The sequence below is a fragment of the Erpetoichthys calabaricus genome, chromosome 18 (genome assembly GCF_900747795.2).
Source record: "Erpetoichthys calabaricus chromosome 18, fErpCal1.3, whole genome shotgun sequence".
In the NCBI taxonomy this organism is placed as follows: domain Eukaryota; kingdom Metazoa; phylum Chordata; class Cladistia; order Polypteriformes; family Polypteridae; genus Erpetoichthys; species Erpetoichthys calabaricus.
This window is the reverse complement of record NC_041411.2, coordinates 73,626,288-73,651,189: the sequence shown is the minus strand read 5'-3', so window position 1 is coordinate 73,651,189 and position 24,902 is coordinate 73,626,288. Positions and strand designations below refer to the sequence as shown.

General features: G+C 36.1%; 1 protein-coding gene across 2 annotated transcripts; it reads left to right on the top strand.

Annotated features, from left to right (window-relative positions):
- The first annotated feature begins 6,805 nt into the window (after positions 1 to 6,805).
- Positions 6,806 to 24,027, top strand: rbm5 (RNA binding motif protein 5). 2 transcript variants are annotated; one of them, XM_028824981.2, is made up of 25 exons: positions 6,806 to 7,104; positions 7,411 to 7,478; positions 7,714 to 7,882; positions 9,891 to 10,049; positions 10,582 to 10,651; positions 11,118 to 11,191; positions 12,980 to 13,063; positions 14,054 to 14,114; positions 14,513 to 14,578; positions 14,746 to 14,906; positions 14,987 to 15,084; positions 15,176 to 15,263; positions 15,959 to 16,027; positions 16,558 to 16,624; positions 16,847 to 16,947; positions 17,254 to 17,332; positions 17,713 to 17,804; positions 17,898 to 18,086; positions 19,489 to 19,632; positions 20,878 to 20,949; positions 21,237 to 21,416; positions 21,822 to 21,896; positions 22,026 to 22,120; positions 22,489 to 22,618; positions 23,070 to 24,027. In XM_028824981.2, exons 1-25 carry the CDS (start codon positions 7,102 to 7,104, stop codon positions 23,193 to 23,195), a joined length of 2,520 nt encoding a protein of 839 aa, XP_028680814.1. In that variant the 5' UTR covers positions 6,806 to 7,101; the 3' UTR covers positions 23,196 to 24,027. The 2 variants fall into 2 exon arrangements, with proteins under 2 accessions (XP_028680814.1, XP_051777393.1); XM_051921433.1 differs by lacking the exons at positions 6,806 to 7,104; positions 21,822 to 21,896.
- The last annotated feature ends 875 nt before the right edge of the window (positions 24,028 to 24,902 follow it).

Here is a 24,902-nt window from a genome sequence, read left to right as displayed (position 1 = left end):
TGGTAACTGTGACTTGGGAGCACATATGATATCCAACACCTAAATAGCAAAGACCAGAGAGACAGTAGGTTTATGATTTAATGTGTTTCCTTTGTACTTAAAAGCCATTCTCCAACAAAAAACAGCTTTAAACTTCCTATAACTGTCACATCAGGCTACTTCCTAGAATTACTTTGAGGGTCAGGAGAGGCTACCCTTTGGCAGTGTGGTTCCTACTTCCTAACCTGGTGAACCTGTGCTGCCACCTGTTAGCTAGAAGATACTGCAACCTTTTTTTCAGGCCTCTGTGACCCATCTCCGTATTTCTGAGTTGAGGGTTATGTACTGTACCCTTTGCACATCTTGAGGCACAACGTCATCTGGCATCCTAATTTTTTCGGGTAAATATTTTGTTTATAAGCGTAACCATCTTAAAATTACTCCTTTCTCATTTTTTCTAAATTAACTGAATAATTATTTCTCTGCCATAAAGTACGTGAAAGATTCGTAATTTGATTAAAGAATACATTGTAATTAATATTTACAATATTATCCCTTACACCCATATAATTCATAGTATTTTATGACTTTTAATTCTTTGCTATTTATGCTCACTTTTCCCTGTTCTTACGTTTTATGTAAGTTACGCATGGTTCTTTATTACTGTGATTAAAATGACTATTATACTGAAAGAATCTTTGTTTCATTGGTTGTACAATATACCATATCAATAAAGAATTACAGTTTAAAATATCGGGAGTGGTCTCCCCTGGACTTTTTCGTATACTCAGAGATGGGGATGGATATTTGAGGTGTAAACCCCAAAACAATGACTATATTTTTACAGGATATCATGTACATTAAAGAACCATAAACAACAAATCCAATCAAATGAATGATATATTGAACAATTACTATAAAATTAAAGTTGAATAAATCAGACTCTGCAGCTGCATGAATAAAAGGTAAAGTACCACTTTCGGTTAACGGAAATAGCTCAAAAGTTTATAGAAATGTACTTTTTGTACCTAATACTTGTATGCAAAATTTGTTTGACTTAAGTGATCAGGCGTACTCAGGTTATCGTGTTTACACACACACACACGCGCGCGCGCGCGCACGCACAGACACAACAACATAAATCCAAAAATGGTATTTTCGGACTCAGGGAGGTCTAATACATCAAAATCTCGAAATGGAATTTTTGGAGGATTCCAATAGTTTCCGTATATTTCGTATACGAGAAAGTCATGGAGGTCTAAAACGTACATCGAACCTCTGGACGATTACAATACTTTCCCTATACAAGAAAGTGAAAACGAACAAACCTACCCAAGTTAAAGCGTTCCGAGATTCCCTCGAATTGCTGCCGCCTTTGTTTTGCGCCTGCGCCTTTTAAGAAATTTCAAGAAGGCTACCCCTGGAGTTTAGCCTGGTAAACCCCGCTGCCCTGCCCCTGTATATTTACTTGCAACCAAACGCCCTTTATCCGCAGTTGCACTTCAACTTTTGGATGATGATGTGTTAGGTCAATGCCGAGATATCTCATCTGCTGTATAGTTGTACATTTTGTTTGGTTGGATGATAATTAAAAATTGTATATATTTTATTTTTTTCTTTTATTATAGTAGTCTGCGCACCTGGGTGGGGTTTTGCGTTTCACTAAATGCATCTGAAAAGAGCCAGTTTATTATTATTGAAACCGCACGTTATGTATTTAAACTGTAAATAAATGCAAACGTTTGCTGACTGCAAAAAATCCAGCTTCACCTTCTGTGCGAGTGGCGCACAAGGCACATTATATATCCAGGTGCCCACGGAGTCGCCATGTTCACGGTAATTTTAGCGTTTTTTTTTTATGGTAATTTTTTTATTTTTATAACGTACAAGTCCGAAGTGGGGAAAACGCGTGGTTTTAGTGGCTCGGGCGTTATAGCATATTAATGTCAGATGTAAGATTATTTCAGCTCAAGAAGAAGCACTGAAATAATGCCTCCACCCATGTCAAATCGTGTCATATTTTATTTGACACGTACAAAATATACAGTACAATATGCAGTGAAATTCTTAGCTGCTCAACTCCAACCACCGTGGCTTGTGACGAATATAAATGGACAATTGCAATACATAACTTTATAACTTCAAAAGCAGTGGGTAGCGCTGCTGCCTCGCAGTTGGGAGACTTGGTGACCTGGGTTCGCTTCCCGGGTCCTCCCTGCGTGGAGTTTGCATGTTCACCCCGTGTCTGCGTGGGTTTTCTCCGGGCGCTCCGGTGCCCTCCCACAGTCCAAAGACATGCAGGTTAGGTGGATTGGCAAATCTAAATTGGCCCTAGTGTGTGCTTGGTGTGTTTGTGTGTGTCATGCGGTGGGTTGGCACCCTGCCCGGGATTGGTTCCTGCCTTGTGCCCTGTGTTGGCTGGGATTGGCTCCAGCAGACCCCCGTGACCCTGTGTTCGGATTCAGCGGGTTGGAAAATGGATGGATAAACGTCTATGCGTGGAAGTGTGTGTGTGTGTGTGTCTGTCTCTGTCTGTCTGTCCGGCCCGGAAGTGAGAGGTGGAGTCGGGGTAAGGGCTCCGCCTCCGAGGAAAAACTCGCTTAGCTGCCGAAAACACGAGCGAGGACAGCAAGTCAGCAAAACGAAACCTCATAAGAATGACAAACTCGCTTAGCCGCTAACATCGGCGAAACGGTGTCCCTTTTTACTTTTCCTCCCGCCGCTAATGCACACGCGAGGTGAGCACGTCGGCAAAACGAGTAGTTCCTTTAAATTACATTACATCTCTACATTTCAATTTTTTTCTGACAATTTCAATACTGTAGTTACTAGGACCCTGGGCTTTTTACAGAAGGGTTTACACAGCTAGTAAATTAATAATACTGTAGCGTCCCAGCCAGGTTGAAGCCTTTTTTTTGACTGACTGTTAGGTCCGATTGAGGGAGGGCGGGGTACAGCACGGAAGACTGACCGCGGGGTATTGATTGAGGCAAGAAGGGGGGCGGGACCCGGGATGGGAGGAGGGGTCGGTGAGGGTGCTTTAAAAGGGTGTGTGTTTGGGGTTACGAGTTCGGCGTTCTTTTTATTGATTGTTCAAGTAAAATTTTTTTGGTGAGACTTTACTACGTCTGTCTGTTTTTTTACTTCTTCTCTTTTCGAGACTGACGCGGAGGTCGCTACAATACTATATAGATGACCTAGCTTAATATGCATGAGTCAATAATATGGCATCGTGTATTTTCTCCCTTATGGGAGTGTGCTAAAATTCCATTCAGCCCTGCTGCTGTCCGTTGGCAGTTTGCAGGTTTTCTGTTGCATGGCTTTCTCCTCATACATCAAAAAAATAATAATTGTCTTGCTCCCTGGCCTTGGTTTATTATTATTATTATTATTATTACCACGCTTCTTTTAACTTCACCTATTTGTTGTCTGGTACAAATCTTGTAATTGATATTTAACCCACTTCCTATTGTCCAAATGACTTGAAATTTGCACACTTACTCACATCCGATGACAATACATGAATTGATAATCAGTTTCACTAATTGATTAATTAATCCATGTTAATTAAGAAATGAAATTTTCATATGAAGTACAGTATAGTTAAAGATTTCACCAATAGATGGCGCTAGTAACAGAAATATTAAAGGAAGTGTTAAAATATTGATTGCAAAATTATACTAAAACAAACCCAAGACTAAAAAGTTGAAAATAATATACTGTATATATATAGATATATAACTTTTAAAAACCACTCATATTAAGTTAAAAAGTGTACTAAAAAGGAAAAAACAAGTCTCTCATACATCACTCGTAAAATAAAAGCGAGGTCGCGTGTGCTAAGATTTTAAGAAGTGTTTTAAGAAATGTTGAATGATGAAAAGGGGCGGCACAGTGGTAGAGCTACTGCCTCGCAGTTAGGAGACCTGGGTTCGCTTCCCGGGTCCTCCCAGCGTGGAGTTTGCATGTTCTCCCCGTGTCTGTGTGGGGGTGCTCTGGTTTCCTCCCGGAGACATGCAGGTTAGGTGGACTGGTGATTCTAAATTGGCCGTAGTGTGTGTTTGTGTGTGTCCTGCGGTGGGTTGGCACCCTGCTCGGGATTGGTTACTGCCTTGTGCCCTGTGTTGGCTGGGATTGGCTCCAGCAGACCCCCGTGACCCTGTGTTTGGATTCAGCAGGTTGGAAAATGGATGGATGAATGATGAAAAGCACCCACGCTTTTATTTTACGAGTGATGTATGAGAGACTTATTTTTTACTTTTTAGTACACTTTTTAACTTAATAGAAGTGTGGTTTTTAAAAAGTATTTTTTATATGTATATATATATATATATATATATATATATATATATATATATATTATTCTACCTTATATACAGTACTGTTTGAATAGGCCCCAGACCTCTGTGAGGTTTTGCAGTAAATAAGCGCGTTATTTTGCAAAAGATGTTGCCTTATGTGGCTGGTATCATCATACACACTCCAGTTGTCTTGTGATGACTAGTGAGGGATAGATTAAGATATGCATAGCAGGCAATTAGTTGAACAGAACTGAACATATGTCATAGGTATACATTATATACAATCTGTCTCGGGTATGCATGTGATGGGAGAGGTTAAAGAAAGTCCGTAGCTTCCAATCAAGTGAGAATAACTGAACAGAATTTAAGAGGCTGCGGTGGGCTGGCACCCTGCCCGGGGTTTGTTTCCTGCCTTGCGCCCTGTGTTGGCTGGGATTGGCTCCAGCAGACCCCCGTGACCCTGTAGTTAGGATATACTGGGTTGGATAATGGATGAATGGAATTTAAGAGGTGTACATTTATTTTTAGTCAGATTAAAGTTTAATAAGTTAAGCACAAATCTTTTAATATAGGCAGAATGGTAGTGCAGAGGTAGCATTCATGACTTGTGGTGCCTGGGTCTGCATGTAGTTTGTACCTTCTCTTCTGTCAATTAATTGCATGTTGCTGCAATGCTTAACCCCTCTCTCCTCACACATTCTCAATGTTAATGGCAGCAGCAGGCCAGATCTTTGAATACTGGAAATGTGTCAGGCATACTACTCAGTTAACAAAAAATGTATACAGTATGTGCTGTGAAGCAAATAATATCCTCCTCCTTTCCATCCACAACCTCAGCACCTAAGGTATGAACACTTGCGCTTGCACCATCAGATCATACTGTTTGAAAATGTATATAATTAATAAGGGGATTAAAACTGAACAAATGCTTTATTTATAGGTTTCTGTTAGTGGATTTTATGAAGCAGGCTGTTGTTTTGCTTGGCTGTGTGGTGGTGGTGCCCTGCAAAGGACTGGTGTTTTGTCTACCACATTTGGTTATTGCTATACACTCGGTGCTGTTGTGGTAATCACTGGTTCCTGTGACCCAAAACTGCAATTTAAATTTATCCCTCAGCTCGTGATTAAATGTATACCTATGACTTTTGTTCAGTTTTTGTCAATTGATGGCATGCTATGCATGTCCTTAATCTTCACTAGCTGTCATAGAATATTCGGAGCACACTTGTGCACAATGATACTGGCCACACCAGGCAATATATTCGTATAATAATGTAATACTTCTTGCAAAATAACACAATAAATGTTTTTTGGTCTGCGGTGGGTTGGCACCCTGCCCAGGATTGGTTCCTGCCTTGTGCCCTGTGTTGGCTGGGATTGGCTCCAGCAGACCCCCGTGACCCTGTGTTCGGATTCAGCGGGTTGGAAAATGGATGGATGGATGTTTTTTGGTACTCGTGTGTTCTAAACCCTCCATTAATGGCAATGACCTTTTCAATGTTATACTTAACATTAGAAACTTTGCGACAGAAGTAATATTTCAAAAGTAATTAAAAATTAAATTTTAAGTATTCTTGTTTTTGTTTTGTAAATAATCAAATGTATAAAACGATGTAAGTTTTTCTCTTGCCTGTGTCTGTGACAGGGTTATAACACACGAGTACTGTTTTTTGAGTGGTGGAATAAGCTTCCATATTAAGGTGCTTTCATTGATTTCAAATTAAACACCTGGTCAGATATGATCTGAAGGCATTGTAAGAGGTAATCAAAATCAACAAAAAACACAGTACCTGAAGAGAAATGCTTGCTCGAATCAGTAGAGTTGGGGGTCTAGCACTAGCTGCTAAGCTCAATTTTGTTAAGTGAATTAAATATATGTAAAACCACAGTTCCCAATATACACCAGAGTCTGTAAATTCTTATATTAATTTATAAAATAACTATCTTTAAATTTAACATTCAGAAATACTCAAGTTCCAGAAAAAAATGCCACTGGTCCCAAAATAGTATGAAAATGTGATTTATTTTAAGTGCAACTGTAGTGAAATAATAATGACTTTTATTTGCCAGTACTTAATGTAAATTAATTTAACTTAGTAGCTTTGGAGCTGGTCAAAACTGAGCACAACATCATATATAAAGAACAGTTAAAAACAGTTGGGGAACAGTGTAGTTATAAAGAATCTGTACAAGTATAAATGAAAAAATGAAAGTGTGTATAGAGTATATGCACACACACACAAACAGATCAAAACAACATTTTTTAGTTACTGTAATTTTTTCATGCACTATTTCACAATTGTTTTAAATATAGAAAGGATAAAAAATATATACCTGAGGTCTTGCCAGTTTTAATTTGATACAGAGCTGTACAACATTAAGAATTCTACCTCCAGACACTAGAGCGCAGTATGGTGTTTCCAAAAACTACATGTCCCAGTACCCTTTGTTTGGAATGTCGTTAATTGCGGCAAATGCATTATGGGAAACAGAACAACGACGCAGACATTTTGTTTGTTCAGTCAGTTAGTCAGTGTCCATTCTGCTATATTCTAACACATGGTCACCGTTTAGTAATAATTAGTGGGCGTTTATTAACAAAGCCTCAACAGTAGTACCGCACGCAATTTGTGTTATATTTATAAATAAGTAAGCATTTCTTGGTAGGTCGTTTCAGCTATTTTTGTAAGTAAGAAATGCTTGCTGTTAACAATTTTGTGATAATCTAAACGGCAACCTAGCTTCCATCTTGGATGCATACTTGCTTCACGGAGAGAACGGACTACGTTACGAGGGCGTCGTGATTAATTAATCTGATTAAATGGTAATTTTGTATTTCCTTCAGTGTCTTTTCTTTACATATTTAGTATAAAAGTGGGCAGATTTTAATTGTAATATGTCTGCCAGAGTTTAGGTGGGGACTCGCCTTTGCCGCAGCCAAACCTTACGAGTCGCGGTGCGGCGTTTCAGTGGCGAATGCTTTGCTGAGGAGAGTCCTCGTCCTCCGTCACTTCTCGACAGGCCATAGTTGAGGTTTCGCAGTTATGGCGAGAGGAGTGGTTTAAACCTCGGGTGCATTTTACATAAGTGTCGGCGTGTCATACAATAAATGTCACTCTTTTTGTTATAGGTATTTCAGCACAGTTACAGGGGAGCGGCAACGTTCAACGCCTTCCACAGCATGGGTTCTGATCGAAGGTAAGAGCAGAATGGCTACTGTATATAAGAGACATTTTCCTAATCAATTGTTTGTGCTTGTTAAGAATTTTAATTCTTGCATTTTTTTTTCTGCTATTGAATCGTAATAGATACCTTTTTATGTGAAATTGCATTTGAAGACCTTTGGCCCCCAGGGGGTGTTAACCCTTTTTTAAATAATAAAGGCAACGTGAAAAGTTGATTTATAACTGAGTAAATGGGTGACTATTTTTAGGGTGAGTCGGAGTGAACGTAGTGGGAGATATGGGCCGGATCAGGGTCGAGATGAAGGTGAAGTGAGACCTCGCAGAGACCGAGAACTAGATAGGGAATATGATCGGCGTTGGACCGAAGAGCGGAGAAGTGATCGTTATGAAGAGCGAAGAAGCCGAGACAGTCCAGAGGTTAGATTTTACATATTTATTTTTTATTTTGCTCTTTCTAAACTGAACCCTTTTCTCGGTTCAATTCTTTTGCTTCCACATCTGACTTGCCTCGGATGTTCCCTAGAACCTGATAGACCCAAAACCTTGTTAAGTAAGCACTTTTGTTGGGAATGTGTGCTTACCGAGGACCAGAGTGAAAATTAAGAAATTCTAATTTTTTTTTTACTGTGGACAAACTTTATGTATAGATCATTATTCTTAGATGGTTAGCTAGCAATATGTACTGTAGTAGAATGCAGTCCTAGATAGTAGTTGGTCAGTCATTTTTCTATCCATTAAGGGGTTCTCCACTACTACTTTGGAGATCTGCAGTATCTGCAAGTTTCTTAAGTGGAACCTGTTTAATAAGGCTGTTTTTTTTGGGCATGGATTTGTTAACTTGTGATTCGGAACTTGGCTCTTAATTGTTGCTGGTTTCCTTAAGCAGACACCAGATGTTGGTGTAAATGTCAGCTGGAGTGCTGGTAACCCCTTTGTCATGTTTGCATTTAATATTGTGTACATGCATCATGAAATGCCTGTTTTGTTAATGTTTTGAAATAAATGAGAAAGAAGGGAAGGGCCACAATACAAATTGATAAAGTTATCAGAAAACCGTTTTTGCTTTGGAAGAATGAAAGCACAAATAAGCTGTATAATACCAAGTTTCATCCTCTTTTAGAACTGGCTTCTAATGTGGAAATTGGTTGCAAAGAAAACCTACTGTCACTATGAACCCCCCGGTCTCTAATTGAGTACCCTTGATCTATATCTTATTTGCCCAATTTGTAGTAATAATCATACATTTTATTTATATAGCACCTTTCCCATGCTCAAGGCACTTCGGTGATAATGGGAGGGCCAAAGCCTGTGCCAGCAATATCGGTACTAGGCTGCCATAAGCCTTTGAATTAAATGCCAGTAAAAAACAGAAATTTACTATATTAAACAAAATACAGCTTGGCCACACCAGACTTCTCAAAATTCTAATGATTGAATAAATATTTTGTCTTATACCATTGGCATGACTTTGGTTATATCTCAGTAGAGATTTAGGGTGGTTGTTTCGTGAAAGCAGATGGACATTGGATTACATATGTGTGTGTATATTTATACATATGTAATATGTGTATACAGTATATGGAATTTTAGTTGTGGCATTATGAACCATACTAAGTAATGCATTTTAATAATTATTTCCTCATTTTATTTATTATGTAGACCCCTTTTATTCAAAGTGTTTTGCAAAACATCAGTAAAATGAGTTTGTTAGGAAACTATAAAGTTAAACCATGCAGAAAATTGAAAGCACATGCAACAAACTGGTTATATATTTGGATGAAAACTAACCATCTTTACCAAAAAAAAGAATACACAAATGGCTGCTAGACATTAGAGAATGGTGTACAGAGCCCAGCTTGAAAGTTTGCAGTGCTAGGTTCCATTACTGTTGGGGAGTATATGTGGATAGGGAATAACAAACTGCATCTCTGTTCTTTGAAGCCTGTATAGATGTAGCAAAAAATATAACCTGAGACCAAGGTTTTTTTTTTTTTTTTTGTGTGTGTGTGTGTGTATATATATATATATATATATATATATATGTGTGTATGTATATGCTGTATGTATATGCTACTGATTTAAGTCGGATACCTTGTGAAAATAAGGTCCTTAGCCACTTCTTGAATAAGTTTTTAAGTTTCATTTAACTTGAGATTACAATTGACCTTTTTTGTAATGATTTCTCAAATATACAAATACCAAAGCAGATAACAGAGCTTTCACTTGATTCATCTTCTTTACCTTTCAAATTGCTAATTCAGAATTGTTCTGATTTGAAACACAGGCTTTACTCATAATAAGTTCATCACTAATATTTAATGTTTTAGTTTTTCTTAAGTTTTATTACTTTGATTATTCTGCGCAGAATTTAATACATTACAAATGATTGTTTAAAGTCTACATTTGAATAATGCCTCTCTAACAGCATAGAGACAGGAAAAGAAGGAACAGTGACAGATCTGAAGATGGCTATCATTCTGATAGTGAGTATCAGGAGCAGGACTATCGGGAAGAACCAGGTGAAGAGAAAGAAAGTAAAACCATCACGCTGCGGGGCCTTCCTGTTCACATCACAGAAAGTGATGTAAGTGTTACGTGGAACTTTAATTGTTGTATATTTCTGAACAGTGTGTGTGCCTACAACTTATTTGAATGTTAAAAAGCAAAACAAATATGATGGAATATAACCCGGTAGCGGGTTTGTGTTCTGCAAAAAGCCAAATTTAATCTGTAAATGCTAGCAGCTGTATCCCAACACTGTTGAGATATATTGGGAAAAGGTAAAGTATACTAGTAACTGCCTAGTTAAATTACCTATTCACATGGCCTGGCTTTCATCTTGTTTGTTAGCTAGTATTTCTGAATGACACTGTATATAGCATGTAGCATTAAAATTAGAATGTGTTCTTACTGAAGGCATGGAATCTTGAACTTTCTTTGCAGTAAACCCTGTCGTGTATAACCTAGATGAGAGGACTGGCCTTGGTACCCATTTTGAGGGGATAAGAAATACATGTGTATAATGCAAAGTCTTGTTTACTTTCATATTTTACCATAGAATCAGGATAGGATCATTTCTGTAGGTTTGATTGTCATAATCATATTTTTATCACCAGATTCATGCTGCTTTGGATTTACTTGAGGGTCCCCAGCCAGCTGATGTCAGACTAATGAGAAAACGAACAGGTGAGAAGTGTTTGTTTGCTGTTGTATGTTTTCCTTCCCAGTGTTTCTTTTAAAGAAGTTATTTCCTACAGGTTCAATATATCCAATACAAACTTAAAATCTTGTTTGCCATAGCTAAGGAATTACAGTTTCAAGTTTTAACAGTTAGAAATACTTAAAAGTTTAGCTTAATAATGGTAAGTAGATTTTTCTGACCATTTAATGTGTCCTTTTTACTTTCAAAAACAGACTATTTCACTACTGCATGGTTTTCATTTTCAAAGTTTGTGCACGGGTGTGAAGTAAAAATAATGAAGATTTCTTGCTATGGCAAAGATTGAAGCCAATTTTCCACGGCAGTAACCCTCAGTTTCATATATTGGGTGTCTTAAGTTGTGAAGCAGCTTGTGACACAGAGAGAGCTTGAATTGTTTTCCAAGGAAACTGACTAACACAACTCCCGTCTATATCTGAATGCTGTCTCTAGGTATAAGCCGAGGTTTCGCCTTCGTGGAGTTTTATCACTTGCAAGATGCTACCAGATGGATGGAGACCAATCAGGTTGCTTCAATCGCCAAGTCTAGAATTTACCTTGGGGATCACAACCAAAAATACACAGTTCAGGAATTGAACTTTTTAGTTTGGTCAAAAAGTACTGTACAGTTCACAAGAGCAAGAGGGGTTCAGTTGTAGAAATTCAGTCTTGAAGCCTGTGTATGCAGTGGTATTTCTAAGAGTATAAAAGTACCAAAGATTACTATATGTTGCAGCTCTTGACAGATGAAGCTGTATGTTCTAGAAATAGTTGTAGCTTTTTACAAGTGCCAAAGTTTTTTTTTTTTTTTTTGTTTTTTTTAAATTTAAATTTCATTAATTTGTATTCTGATTTGGTTGCTATCTTTTAAATCTTTAAAAATAAGCTATTCATTTTTATATACCACAAGTATTAACAAGTATTTCTAATTAACACACAAACGTTTGAAGTTCGGCATGAGCATTGTTTTTTTTTTTTTTTTACATTGATACATTTTGAAGTGCTTTGCAAAAGCGTACACGGCTTGTTCCATTACTGCAGTCATGCTATATTTTAATGCTTTCATGGGTGTACTCTAGAAAGAATTTTAGAAAGTGTGGCCTACTTAATGGACTTATACTACTTGCGAGGGCGGTCCTTGCTTGTACCTGATAATTTCGTGGTGCATGTCAGTTGAATTGAGTATCTCCAGAAAATTAACAGCTAAGTTTAGACACTTGTAATTTTAAACTCTTGGCATAAGAAATGTTTTAATATAATTCAGTGTACTAATATGTTAGAGAAATAATAGACGTTTTAGGCTGTGGAGTTAGTTCTCTGTACCCATCACGTACTTCCCAATATTGAGGGATTGTTGGATTGCAAGTCTGTTTTGGTTATGTGTTTATACATTCCATGTATTCTGTTTAAGGCCAATTTCTTTGTGTTGGTTTTAGAAAAGTCTGACTTTATTGTAAATTAGCTTATTTATTTTTTATTGTAACCATCCTTGCATAGTATTGTGTATACATGCATAATGAGTAGTTTATGTGAATTGAAGAACAGGGAGATTGGGTGGTGCCCAATGAATATTTTTGAGCAGACAAGTTTTTAAATGTTGTTACTTTTTTTATATTTCATGTTTTCATTAATAAGATCTATTTGCCTTTATTTTGTTGGTTTGAAAATATTTTATGCGCATAAGTCAACTTTCAATACATTTGTGTGTTAATTTGAAATGAGTTAAATTCTTAATTTGCTATGAAAATTAATATAAAACAGCCAAGTGTCCCTCTTGCTCTGTCTTAAAACAATGCAAGCATTAATGTTAATTTGTATAGCCCTCATAAAAGCATTCTTGTATGATCCTGATAATGATAATGATGATGATTATAGAAAACTGCCCAGTGCTTTTTAGGCAGGGATACGTTTTGAATCCAGTTACAAGGCTGCTTCTAAAGTAAACTCTTGTTGTTTCACTGCATTCAGTCTCCTTTGAGACTTGTGTTTCCATGGCTCCACTGTTCCCTTGGTTTCCATTTCACATGCGCTCTGCCTCTGAGTCTTGGTCCATTTTACTGATGTCCATTTATGAAATTTAAGAATGGACCAAGTCCAGGTCAGTAGCATTCGGGTCCCCAACACTTAAAAATCTCACCACTGTTGACACAAATTGCTCTTTCTTTGACAAAACACACAAGAGTTGACATTGTTCACCAAAACTTTGAGAGCTTCGATTTTTCCTTGGGAGATTAAAAAAATTTTTTTAAATAAATTGTTTCCCTTTTCATACTACCAAGAATGTGTAAATTAATTAAAGTTGTTTGGTTTTGCAGAATAAGTTGGTGATTCAAGGCAAGACAGTGGGAATTCACTACAGCAATCCACGGCACAAATTTGAAGACTGGCTTTGCAACAATGTAAGTAAACTGACTGTTTGCAAACTCTCAGAAGGAAGTTCTACTGAATTCTATTAACTTTTTATATCTAAAATTATTGATCTTTATTTGCAAAAAAACAACCAATGATAATTTTTTTTGTATACTATTTCAAGTAAAAACTTATTGTAATTTGAATCCATTAGATGAAACACAAGATAATTTAAAAATTATGAGTGATACTGCCAGGATAGTGTCTGGTCTTCAGCAACCCTGATTTAAATTGTTTTAAAAATATTGGTTTCTACATTGAGACAACCCGTTAGGTTTGTACATTTAAGACAAACAATGTTTGTGTCACCAGCATCTCTTGGCAGATATGGATGAAATAACAAGGACAGATGCTGAACTAAAGGTCCAAAACCAATCCTGCATTTTATGCAAAATAAAAAAAAAATGGAGGAATCCTAAAGTGTTGTGTGTTTTAGTTTGTGTTTGTAGTATGCATGCAGTCAATTTGGACAAGTCACCATTATGTCTTTGTGTTATGCTGTTGGCTGTCCTGGAGATATATATATCTCCATGTATGTAAGGTTGCCAATACAAACAAAACAGTCAGAAAATTTGTGGGTAATGGCTCACAGATAGAATTTTAAGAAAAAAATAATCAGTTCAGGTTAAAGGATATATTGCCTCAAAATCCAATAAATATAAATACAGTACATCTACACTTCAATATGTCTATTTTGTACCATTGTAAAACTGAAAATTTTTGTAGCATGTTTTATAGGTCATTTTGGTTCTTTTCAAAGCAGCTCCTTAAAACCTGCTTATGTTAGTTTAAAAACTATCAGCATGTCATGGATTGGATTTTTTTTTTTTTTTTTCCAACGAGAATACTTTTTGATTAAATTTTATTCAATATTGTAAAAATATACAGATTACTGTTTGTTAATGTATATTGCTTGATTACATTACTGAGGGAAATGTTCTTAATGCACTTTGATAACTAATTTTCTGAATTCATTACAGTGTGGCCTATACAATTTCAGAAGGCGGCTTAAGTGCTTCCGGTGCGGTGCTGCTAAAGTAGGTAAGAAAGACCCAAGTGCTTACCTGGCTTAGTTCACGAAAAGGTATTGTATTTATCCTTTAATCTGAAACTTGGAGTTCTGGAATACACGGAGTTTTACAGGACATGCAAGTTCAAATAAAGCTAATATGGTTCAAGTGAATAACCATTTTTAGTAGCTTGTAAATGATCAAATATCTTGTTGCTATGGTGAAGATGTATTCATGGATTTTATTAGAAGATTTTAACGAATGGTATTTAAAGCTAGTACTAATTACAGGTGGCAAAAGCATAAATTTTAGCTTTTGCAGTGCTATAATTTCATACCATTGTAAATTTACTTTCTTTATAGCATGTTTTGATTAAGTAGACTGCCCTTAAAGCAAATGGAAGAGTAAAAACAATTGTATTTTTACTAGATTGTGAATCAAACAATCCCAGTGGATTACCAGAAGCTCAACAAAGCAATGATTATTATGGTGACAGTAAGTATCAAAGTGTAATGGAACTGCTCCATATTTCCAAATTTTTCAGAACAAAGTCTATTGAACAATTTTGTACAAATAGTCTTTCCATTTAAGTATAATTTCCCTTTAAAAATGAATTAAGTTGCTGCCTTCATTCCAGTAATATTTTCTTCTTGCTTTGGCAGCTATCATCTTGAGAAATATTGCCCCTCTTACAACAGTGGAGGCCATCATAGCTGCTCTGGCACCATATGCTAACTTGTCAGTGAGCAACATTAGACTCATCAAAGATAAACAAACTGGACATAATAGAGGTTTCGCTTTCATTCAGCTATCATCACCTTTGGTAAGGAAGTTCACTGGAAAAAGTACAATTCAGTTTGACTAAATCTGGTATTCATATTAATAAGGTATTTTTCTTTAAAGGAAGCTTCACAGCTTCTTTTGACTCTTCAAGGCCTACAGCCTCCCTTGAAGCTTGATGGTAAGACCATTGGGGTGGACTACGCAAAAAGTGCAAGAAAGTAAGTGAACCAAGCAAAGTTATTTTCCTTCTACCTCCCATTCCACCCATAATGTTGTAATAATTCTACTTTATTTAACAAAATCCATCAGGGACTTGCTGCTTCCAGATGGCAATCGAATCAGTGCATTTTCAGTGGCTAGCACTGCAATTGCTGCTGCACAGTGGTCATCAAGTCAGGTAGGTTATAAAAATATTTTTTTTTTATTTACGTTGTATGGTGTCTCGAAGTCTTCTATATCATCAATTGTTTATGCATAAAACCTATTTATAATTCTTAATTTCTGTCATTGAGAGGAACCCTATGGGTTTTCTGTCCAGAAGACTCTTAAATTTACATAATGGAAAATTAGTGCTCTAACTGGAAAGTAAATGAATGTCTCTGGTAGTAGAGGTTGTTCAAGTTTTGGTTTTGGGCAACATCCCCAGAAATAAGGAGTCTGCTTGGCACATAGTGAAAGCACATACAGGAAGCTAGAAATCTGGTACTTCATTATAAATGTAGAAGATAACCTTTCCCAGTGGATCCCGGGTTTGTGTGTGTCCTGAATTTTAGGTGGTAATTTATTGTACAAGTTTGTCTATCCAGACTTGCCAGAGGTAAGCACATGAAGGTTACGTGGCAAAACAGGCATTTGAAAATCTAGAAAGTCCTTGCTAGAAGGTTGACCCATTTCCATTAACAATACCTTATCGGCTGACATTATATGGGCCCTGATTGTTTAAAGCATATTTGTTGGGTTGCACAAAGGTTTTATGCATAATTGATTTGAATTTTGATCTGTTATTAATCTAGAAACTGATAAGACACCATTTTTATACTGCAGCTACCATAATAAGTGATGGCATAATTAATTTGTGTAAATTCTCTCTAGCCTCTACAAGGAGCTGAAGGATCAGCGGAATATGGTTATATGCAAGAAAATTATCCCTCATTCTCTCAGGTAAGATGATTTACTTGAAAAGCTTTTGCAAATTACATAGCCAAAGTCCTTTCTTCATCCTCTTGCTCTGTGGGGTGGTGTGTTTTTATGGTTTTAAGAAATTAAAGGTAGGAGGAAAAAATACAATTTGGGAGCCTTTTTAATGAAATCTACAACTTGATTAGTTTTATTTTACTCTGAAAACATATCACCCATTTGCTTAAAAATGAATGGGTCAACCAGAATTCCTAAAAATGATGTAGAACCCTTGCCTGTTTTGCCATTTATTGCTCTAGAAGTAGTAATGTATAAAATATATAGAAAAAATCTTCTAGTTGATATTAGTAAAATGATAAAATTTAATTTTAAATATTAACAATTGCAACCCAATTTTATGTATTTTGGCAGCAATACAAGTGGCCGTCAAGGGTTGGCTTTGGTACATTTTAACACTACACGGTGTCCCTGACACTACTGTTCTGAAATTGCACAGTAATTTATCAATCGAGTTGACTATATCTCATTTTGGTTGTGTTCTTGTCCAAATGCAGTATGGCCAGGATTACCAATCATACTACCAGCAGCAAAATGGAGACACTTCAGCAGTACCAGCTGGAGGTAGGTGAAATTTTCAAATTGATTGGTCTGGACAAGTGCATGTTTTATGCATATTTTTAGTGATTCTCAATAAATTAAAGGCTTTTTAGTAAGAAAATTGGATTTAATCTTTTTTGGCATTTAAATCGCAATCTGTTGTATACTGACAAGTTAAGGTAGTAATTATTATGCTTTGTATAATTTGAGGCTCAGTGTTAGTTCTGTGTTTTTTTTTCCGATCAGATGCTGCCACTGAGAAACCTGCTCCTGTCACTACAGCAGTTGTTGTTTGTCAGGGTGCACAGCTTTATTCTCGGCATCAACAGACCCAGCAAGCTTCCCAGGTGCTATTGTATTTTAATGTATTAAATGTTAAATGAGTGCTGAGATTACTCTGAAGTGCATAGAACTTTTAAATTACTAGAATGATTCAAACAAGTATTTATGTCTGCTTAGAGATTTCCATGAAAGCAGAGGTAGTGTTTTTTTATTTATTTAGTGTATTTGGAAACTGGGCACAAATTTAATTTTAGCTGTAACAAATTACTCGATCGCTGCACTTCCAAGTTTCTTTCCAAGATTACAAATGCTCATTTGATGATCTTGAATTCCTTAATTAAGACTGACTTATTCTGTATGTTAAAATTTAGGGTGGTGCTGATGCTGCTGAACAAGAAGAGTCTCCCTCACAGTTACCAACTCCAGCTGCTAGCACCGAAACCAAATTTGGTATGAATTGGTGAATATAGGTTTAGAGCTGTTGCTTTTATGTACTTGAAAAATGTAGTGTGACTAAGTATATGTTTCTATTTTGCTGAAATTTTGTGTAGTGTTCTTTTAATGGACATTTGGTAGCTGATGATGGCGTATTCATGACATTCAAGACAAAACATAAGTGACTGGAGTTTAGCTAGTGTTTTTCTTCAAATGTATCTTTAGAACCTGTGATTTCATAGTTCCATGATTTTTCATGTTGACTGCGCAAAGGTTTCTTTTAAAGATACGGGCAATAGTAAAAAAAAAAAAAAATCTAAATTTTAAAACTAACTTAAGTCCTTTCATGAGTTAAGACATGTTTAATGTGCAGTATTTTTCTAACTCCTTCCCAGCTGTTCCCGATACATCTACTTACCATTATGATGAGTCTTCAGGATATTATTATGACCCACAAACAGGACTGTATTATGATCCTAATACTCAGGTAGAAAGATGTGTTACGTATAAGAATTTGAAATTCAGCATTACGAGAATACTTTAAATCACATTTGTCAATTGTTCAATTTTTTTTTTTCAGTACTATTACAACTCACAAACACAGCAGTATCTTTATTGGGATAGTGAAAAGCAGACTTACATTCCTGCTTCAGAAAATTCTAGCTCATCAAGCAGTCAAATGTCTAGTTCAAGCCCTACTTCTGGTTTACCACCTAACAAAGAGCCCAAGGAGAAGAAGGAAAAGCCAAAGAGTAAGACAGCACAGCAGGTATCTTTTTTTTCGTTAATTATTCGGGTCTCTGCTTCTATGGGTAATTCTGATTTAGAAGTTATTTGAATTACACTTAATGTTTGTTTATGTATGCTTGGTAAATACTATTTATTAAAAAGTGATTTGACATGCTGGGCTGATGTGTTAGTGGTATTAGTTGGGTAAAGGTTAACTAAATTTCTTTCTCTGTAACTGATGTCTAGTGATGGGCAAGAGGATAAAATGCAAATTATACAGTAGATCTCTGTGGGGCACTCTACTGACTTTGATCGCAACATCTTTTGCACTATATCCTTTACCATATTGCATTCCAAGATTCCAAACATTTGGATCTTTTTTTTTTTTCCCCTCCCTCCTCAGTGTGGTGCTGAGGTGTCACCCATTGCACAGCTGCACTCGGAACTCAATCTGGGTGGTTCGTCGCGTGGTGGGTGCACAACACACTGTAATCAGCGCATGCCCCCAACCTTCCTCTTCCCAGATTTCTACTAGTTCATATGTATGCTGTGTAATAATACATGTACACAAGTGATGATGTACTGTCAAACCACAAGTAATCTTTGTCGGATCCCTATTTGAGTTAACGTTCTGCAAAAGGACTTTTTATATAGAACTCATTTCGATTTCTGTGGCCTATCCTTACAGTATTTAAAAATCACTACAGGAGCATATGTTGAGTAGCCATTATCATTTTTGCCAAGAAGTAGCATGATGATAGTTCATAGAATATGAACAGAGTTTTTAAAAAAAAAAAAAAAAAAAAAAAAATGGCAGAACATTGTGCATCAACTGGCATGTTTTGTGAATTTCTTTAAATTGCTCACAGAGCCAAATCTGTCAGTGACAATGTTCCAAGCAGTGCAGTTGTACATTTTGTTTGTAGATTATGCAAAGCTCACCAGTCTACTACTGGTCATTTACATTGTATTTACAAAGTTTTTAATCTGCTTGTTTACATCTGTGTACATGAAATTACAAAAAGATACATTTTACTGTAGAAAATCTTTACGTGGAACAGTTTATACACAAACAGTAATATTTTGGACAGTACCTGGAAAGCGATTTGGGGAGTAATTGGTATTATTGCAGTGCCTAAAGTACTGCACTGTCCTGTCTTTCTGAAACCCCCTTTCCCTTCAGTTTTTTTTTTTTTTTTTTTAAATTGGTGAAATATAGCTAGTTGTAAAGTGTTTCAGAACAGTTGTAGTCTTAATGACTTTACTGTACTTAGCTTTACTTCAGTAGTGTAAAATGTTATTTTAAGAATGATCAAACTTGATGTCAACTATGCAAAATTTTGCATCTATGTTTCCATTTTTTGTAAGGTGTGCATAAGGTCTGATTGTAGCATTTAACATTGTTTTGGCAGCTGACTAAGTAATGAATATTTTCTCCTTAGATTGCAAAAGATATGGAAAGGTGGGCAAAAAGTCTAAACAAGCAGAAAGAGAATTTCAAGAATAGTTTTCAACCAGTAATGAAAGATGAAGAGAGAAAGGAGTCTGCTGCTGCAGATGCTGGATTTGCACTTTTTGAGAAAAAGGTTGGTTGTGTTGCGCACTAGTTAAGTCAAAATATGTTTAGTAAGCAAGATACTTTGTGAGGCATTTTTTTTTTTTATAATTACTGTTTTCTTAGTTTTAAGTTCTGAATTGATAAGCTAGTAATTGGTCATTTGGCTGATTTTTGTTAATGTGAAACTACTACACAATCAGTACCGACATATCACCAACTTGCAAAGTGAAAACCGGCTAGGAAAGTGTAGTTTTTTCCAGCAGTACTGTAGCAGCATAAAGTGCAGTTACATTATTTTTATCCTGTTTTTGTGTTAATTTGCAATGTTAATTATTGCATGTTAATATTAATCATGCATTCATAATAGACCCTCGATAAAATATTCATTTCTTAATACAAGCAAAATGTAATTAAAATTGGAGCCTTATTGCTTCCAGTATTGAATTTTACAACAAAACCTAAGAAGACTTGATCTAATTACTCACTTTGAATGTACCCTTAAATTAGCAAGTAAATCGTATTGACCAATTCAGGAGAAAATTGGTAATGGAATTTGACTCTAAATATCTTGGCTGATATTTTTTAAATGGTCGCTTAAAGTGCCAGTTGCAGTGTAGATCCTACCCTTTAAGTACTCTGAACATGATTAACAAATGTGGTAGGTCCCCTGGATATGGCGTCCCTGCCCCAGGGAGGGAAAAAAACCACATTCAAATGGCAGTATCTTCCAGACTTCATAATGACACCAGGCTACCCCTGCGATGTTATGTATATGTGCGGTCAGACCATCAGTCCGTACATTTTTTAAACTGTACATTTCGCTTACATTGTGTGATTGCAATTAACATTGCTTTGGTTTGATGAACCTTTAGATTCATCACTAACTCATATCGATGGGTTGTGACTTCAAGTGAAAATGTGGTGTCATTTCGTACGATATGTAAGCTAGTTTTATCTCTTACATAATGGATTATGGATTTTTCTTCTGTGTTCTACAATGTGAAGCAACTAAAGAAAATTGCAAAAACATAACTGCAAGAGAAGTGAAAGTTCAGTTTTTAATCTTGTGACAAGGCAGTGTGTTTCTGGTGAAGTGTGATGTGTCTGTCTCCTATTGTGGAAGCAGTGCTAAATTCTAATTTTTGAATATTCTGTTGTGAGTTGTTGAAGATGATGAGTTAATCTTTGCATTAATTGGAAAATTCAGTTTACCTTTATTATAGGTAGCATGTTGAAAATGGAAGATATCTGCTAACTGTATTTTCCTCTATAGCAAGGAATCCAGGAGAAGCAGCAATATCTGTCTGAGATTATAAATAACGGGGATGATGAAAATCTATTAAAGGTAGGTGTAATTTACATGTTTAAAAAAAAAAAAAAAAAAAATCTTAGTCAGTGTTCAACTTTGCCACATTTTCTTTTAAAAACCTTCCTGAATGTGTATGTTGACAGTTATTCCTTATGACTAATCTTTTATCGTACACTTATAAAGTATTTAAACTTCACTTGCATTGCAGACAATTCTTTTCTCAGTATAAACTCATAGAAAATGAGTCTTTAATGTAATTTTGATGAAAAAGATGAAAATCTTAACTGTCTTTAAGAATTAAAACCGGTTTCTTGCATTTCTAGTGTGGTCTAGTGGCTGCCTATAGTGGAGACAGTGACACAGAAGAGCCTGAGCAAGAAAAATACGAGGAAGGCATAGATAGGTTGACAGACTGGAAAAAGATGGCATGTCTGCTTTGTCGGAGACAATTTCCAAACAAAGATGCTTTAGTCAGGCATCAGCAACTCTCAGAACTACACAAGGTACCAGGAAACTTAATTCTTGTGTTTCATATGGGTGGTTTGGGTCTTGGGTTCTAATTTTATTGTTTTTGTAAGGTTTTATTGACTTTAAATGAACAAATGTCATTATCAGGACTTGAAGCTTAAAGCAGAACTGCAGTTTCTAGAGTGTTCCCAATTTAAAATTTCAATTTGGGTTTCCACTTATTTATGTAACTAAATGTACTTCCTTTGGATGGAAGTCTTCTGTGTTAAAAGTTAAGAGATGGGGTTGTTTTGGGGGTTAACCTCATGTCAGGTGTTTGTGGTTGTTACTAGGTCCTGTATCCGGGTTAGAAGAGCTAGAGCATTTCTATATCAACTCCTTTTAAACCCAATGGAGATAATAACTTAACTCTTGAACAATTTTTACTGTTTTTGTAATAGCAAAACATGGAGGTTTATAAAAGGACAAAATTGACAGATGCAGAGATAGAAGAATTAGAAATGAAAGAAACAGAGGTAAGCAGGAGCATTTTTGATGAAATGCATTTGCTTTTTTCCCCCGTGCTCCCTCCCCATCTCCATTCATCGTGGGTCTGAAACTTAGTAAATTTTGCTGAAAGATGTCTAAATTCCTTTGTCATTTAGATTAAATATAGAGATAGAGCAGCTGAAAGAAGAGAGAAGTATGGTATTCCAGCACCACCTGAGCCCAAGAAAAGAAAACATGAAGCCCCTTCTGTGTAAGTTATAAATTGACTTTGTATGTGTGGGATGAATGGATAGAAGTCAACCATTTTCTTTTTGTGGTCTGAATGCAGATTAATATATGCAGATTTTAATGCTTTTCACATATCCAATGTGTGCATGAAAATGAACATTTTGTGAAAAAACTCTAGGGTTATTTGTTGTAGATTATTGTGAAGGATGACTGCAGAGGTTTTATTGGCAAACAGGCGTAACTTTGAAATGTGAATCTCTGAAAGCTTTTTTTTTACCTCCTGCATGGGCATTTTTTAACCTGCTAGATTTTCACTACAAAAACGATTTTCTAATTTGTTTTAATATTAAATCCTTTATCAGATTTAATGTGCTTTTTTTTCCTTTCTAGAAATTATGAGCAGCCTACTAAGGATGGATTAAATAGTGATAACATTGGCAGCAAAATGTTACAAGCTATGGGTTGGAAGGAGGGAAAAGGACTTGGAAGAAATCAACAGGGCATTACAGCTCCTATTGAGGTTAGTACCAATGTTTAAAATTGCTTAATTCTTGGGTTCATATCCTAGTTTTTTGTAGCCCTAGATTATAATAGCAAAACATGCTTGTCTGTTTGACTCTCTTCACATGATACTCCCCCTCAATCTTTTCAATGAATTTAATGCAACAAGTCACCTTTCTTAGCCTTTTTCATATAGCCAGGATGACTGGATAGAGAATTGGGCATTTTTTTAGATTTATTTTTGCATAAGGCAATATACACTGAGTGAGGAGAATAAGAAGATATACAAGGCCTCCATTTAATTAATACTGTTAACCCATTTGCTTGTGCAGAAGAAAAATTAGATGCATGAAGCAGATAAATTCATTGTATTTTCAGCCTGTAACTTGGATTCAGATTTAAGCAAGTGACGAGTATATTGTAAAGCTCACTGTGTTTTCTCTTGTGTCTCTCTCTCTCTCTCTGATCAGGCACAGTTAAGAATGAAAGGTGCTGGCCTTGGGACAAAAGGGAGCTCTTATGGTGTATCTGCAGCAGATTCATATAAAGATGCAGTTCGTAAAGCAATGTTTGCCCGATTCACAGAGATGGACTGAGTTTTTGGATTCTGTGCAAAAGTGGCTTTGGTTACTCTAGAATCATGGTTGTGCTGACCATAAAATGAAGAGCTGTCGCGTAATTCTCGAAGATATCTGTAGATCTTCAAGGTTGTTGACTGGGCCGATATGGTGGTGCTTCCTTTTCATCATGGTAAACCTTGGTTTTGGCTATTGCAGGGAATGGCAGATACTGTTTCATGTATCTGAAAGACTAAAACGTATTCCAAGGATGAAATGATGTGAGCATAAAATTCAGAGACATTTCATATGAATTCCCCCCAGCTGTGCTCATTTGTTTCCGAGCTGGTTTGTTTATTTGTATATTCAGTCTTCTCTTGAGATGGTACTCTTTGCATACAATTGCTACACAGTTAGCCTAAGCAAGAACTCTGTCTTAAGGTCCTGAGTGTCAGAGTGTTGCCCTCTGTCTTCCATGAAATTCTTTGCAGTCGTCTTCTCCGGTTTCAGTGAAAACAGGCTGTGCTGAACAAGATTTCTACGATTAACTTTTCATGCAAATGTCTATGTACATGGTATAGAGTCCTGTGTGCCTTTTACTAGACTCTGCTTCTGCATATTACATTCATTGTTTTAAGTGGACAATTTGGATGCTGTATGTTAATATAAATTTGTATATATTGTAAAGTTTATAAATATTTTTGTTAAGTGTTTGTAATTCAGTTTGTACAAGTAAATGTTTTTTTTCAAATATACTGTCCTTTTTTCCTCATTTTGTGTAAAACTTTGTATTATAGCTTTTTGTTTTGTACAGAGCAGGTTGTTCACCTCTGAATTGTTTTACACAAGTAAAAAAAAATGTAATTACAAACTGAGGTGTGATGAATTTTGTATCCTTTAATTGACTTTTGGATCACTATGCCAAAGGAAGGAATAGATTTTTTTGTTAGAAGAGTTTAATGGTTTACTTCCAAACTGCTACTAAACTGCATAAAAAAGGTAACTCATTTTTGTTTTATGAATCGGTGGCTGAGGAAAGCTCATTCCTGTTTTCTCACTGTGTGAGCACTTTTCCATTCTGTTTAATGATTTTTCTTTTCTGCCAGTGTAGCACGTGATTTCATTAAATTTCATCTGAAGTGTATAAATGTGAGATGAAGATGGTGTTCATTTTAAATTATTATAAAGTTATACAGGCACCTTTTTTTTGTCTTGGAACTATTCCAAAGGGTTTAATTTGGAAAATAGTTGGGGTGGGGGGAGTTGGATTACCAGTGCTGTGTGTAATTTCAGTGTTAACTGAAGAGGTTTAATCTATACGTTCATTAGTTGTACAGTTTAAGCCAAATTTGATTTACCAGTGATGTTAAATTCCTGTTTCCTTTAAAGTGGCCATCAAATGAGAGTATCGTATTCTACCTCAGTTAGTCTATTAATGGGCCTGCACAAGGCTGGTTATCCATGGTTTGCCAAGTTGTCTGTGATTTTGGACTCTTTGGAAGTGTTTATGGCTTCCAAGACAACAGTACGCATCAAACATAAAAGTATTACTTTTTATCAAATAGTGTGTGAATCTTTCTTGGCAGATGTTCCACCTATATATAAGCAAGAAACCACTAAAGAAATATAGCATGACCTTGCAGCCAGAGTAATACTCTAGGACTGAAAATAAAGTGAGGTCTGTTGAGCTGTGAGGAGTGCTCTTATCCAACCCTTCTCAAATTAGCTAGTATGTATTACAACACT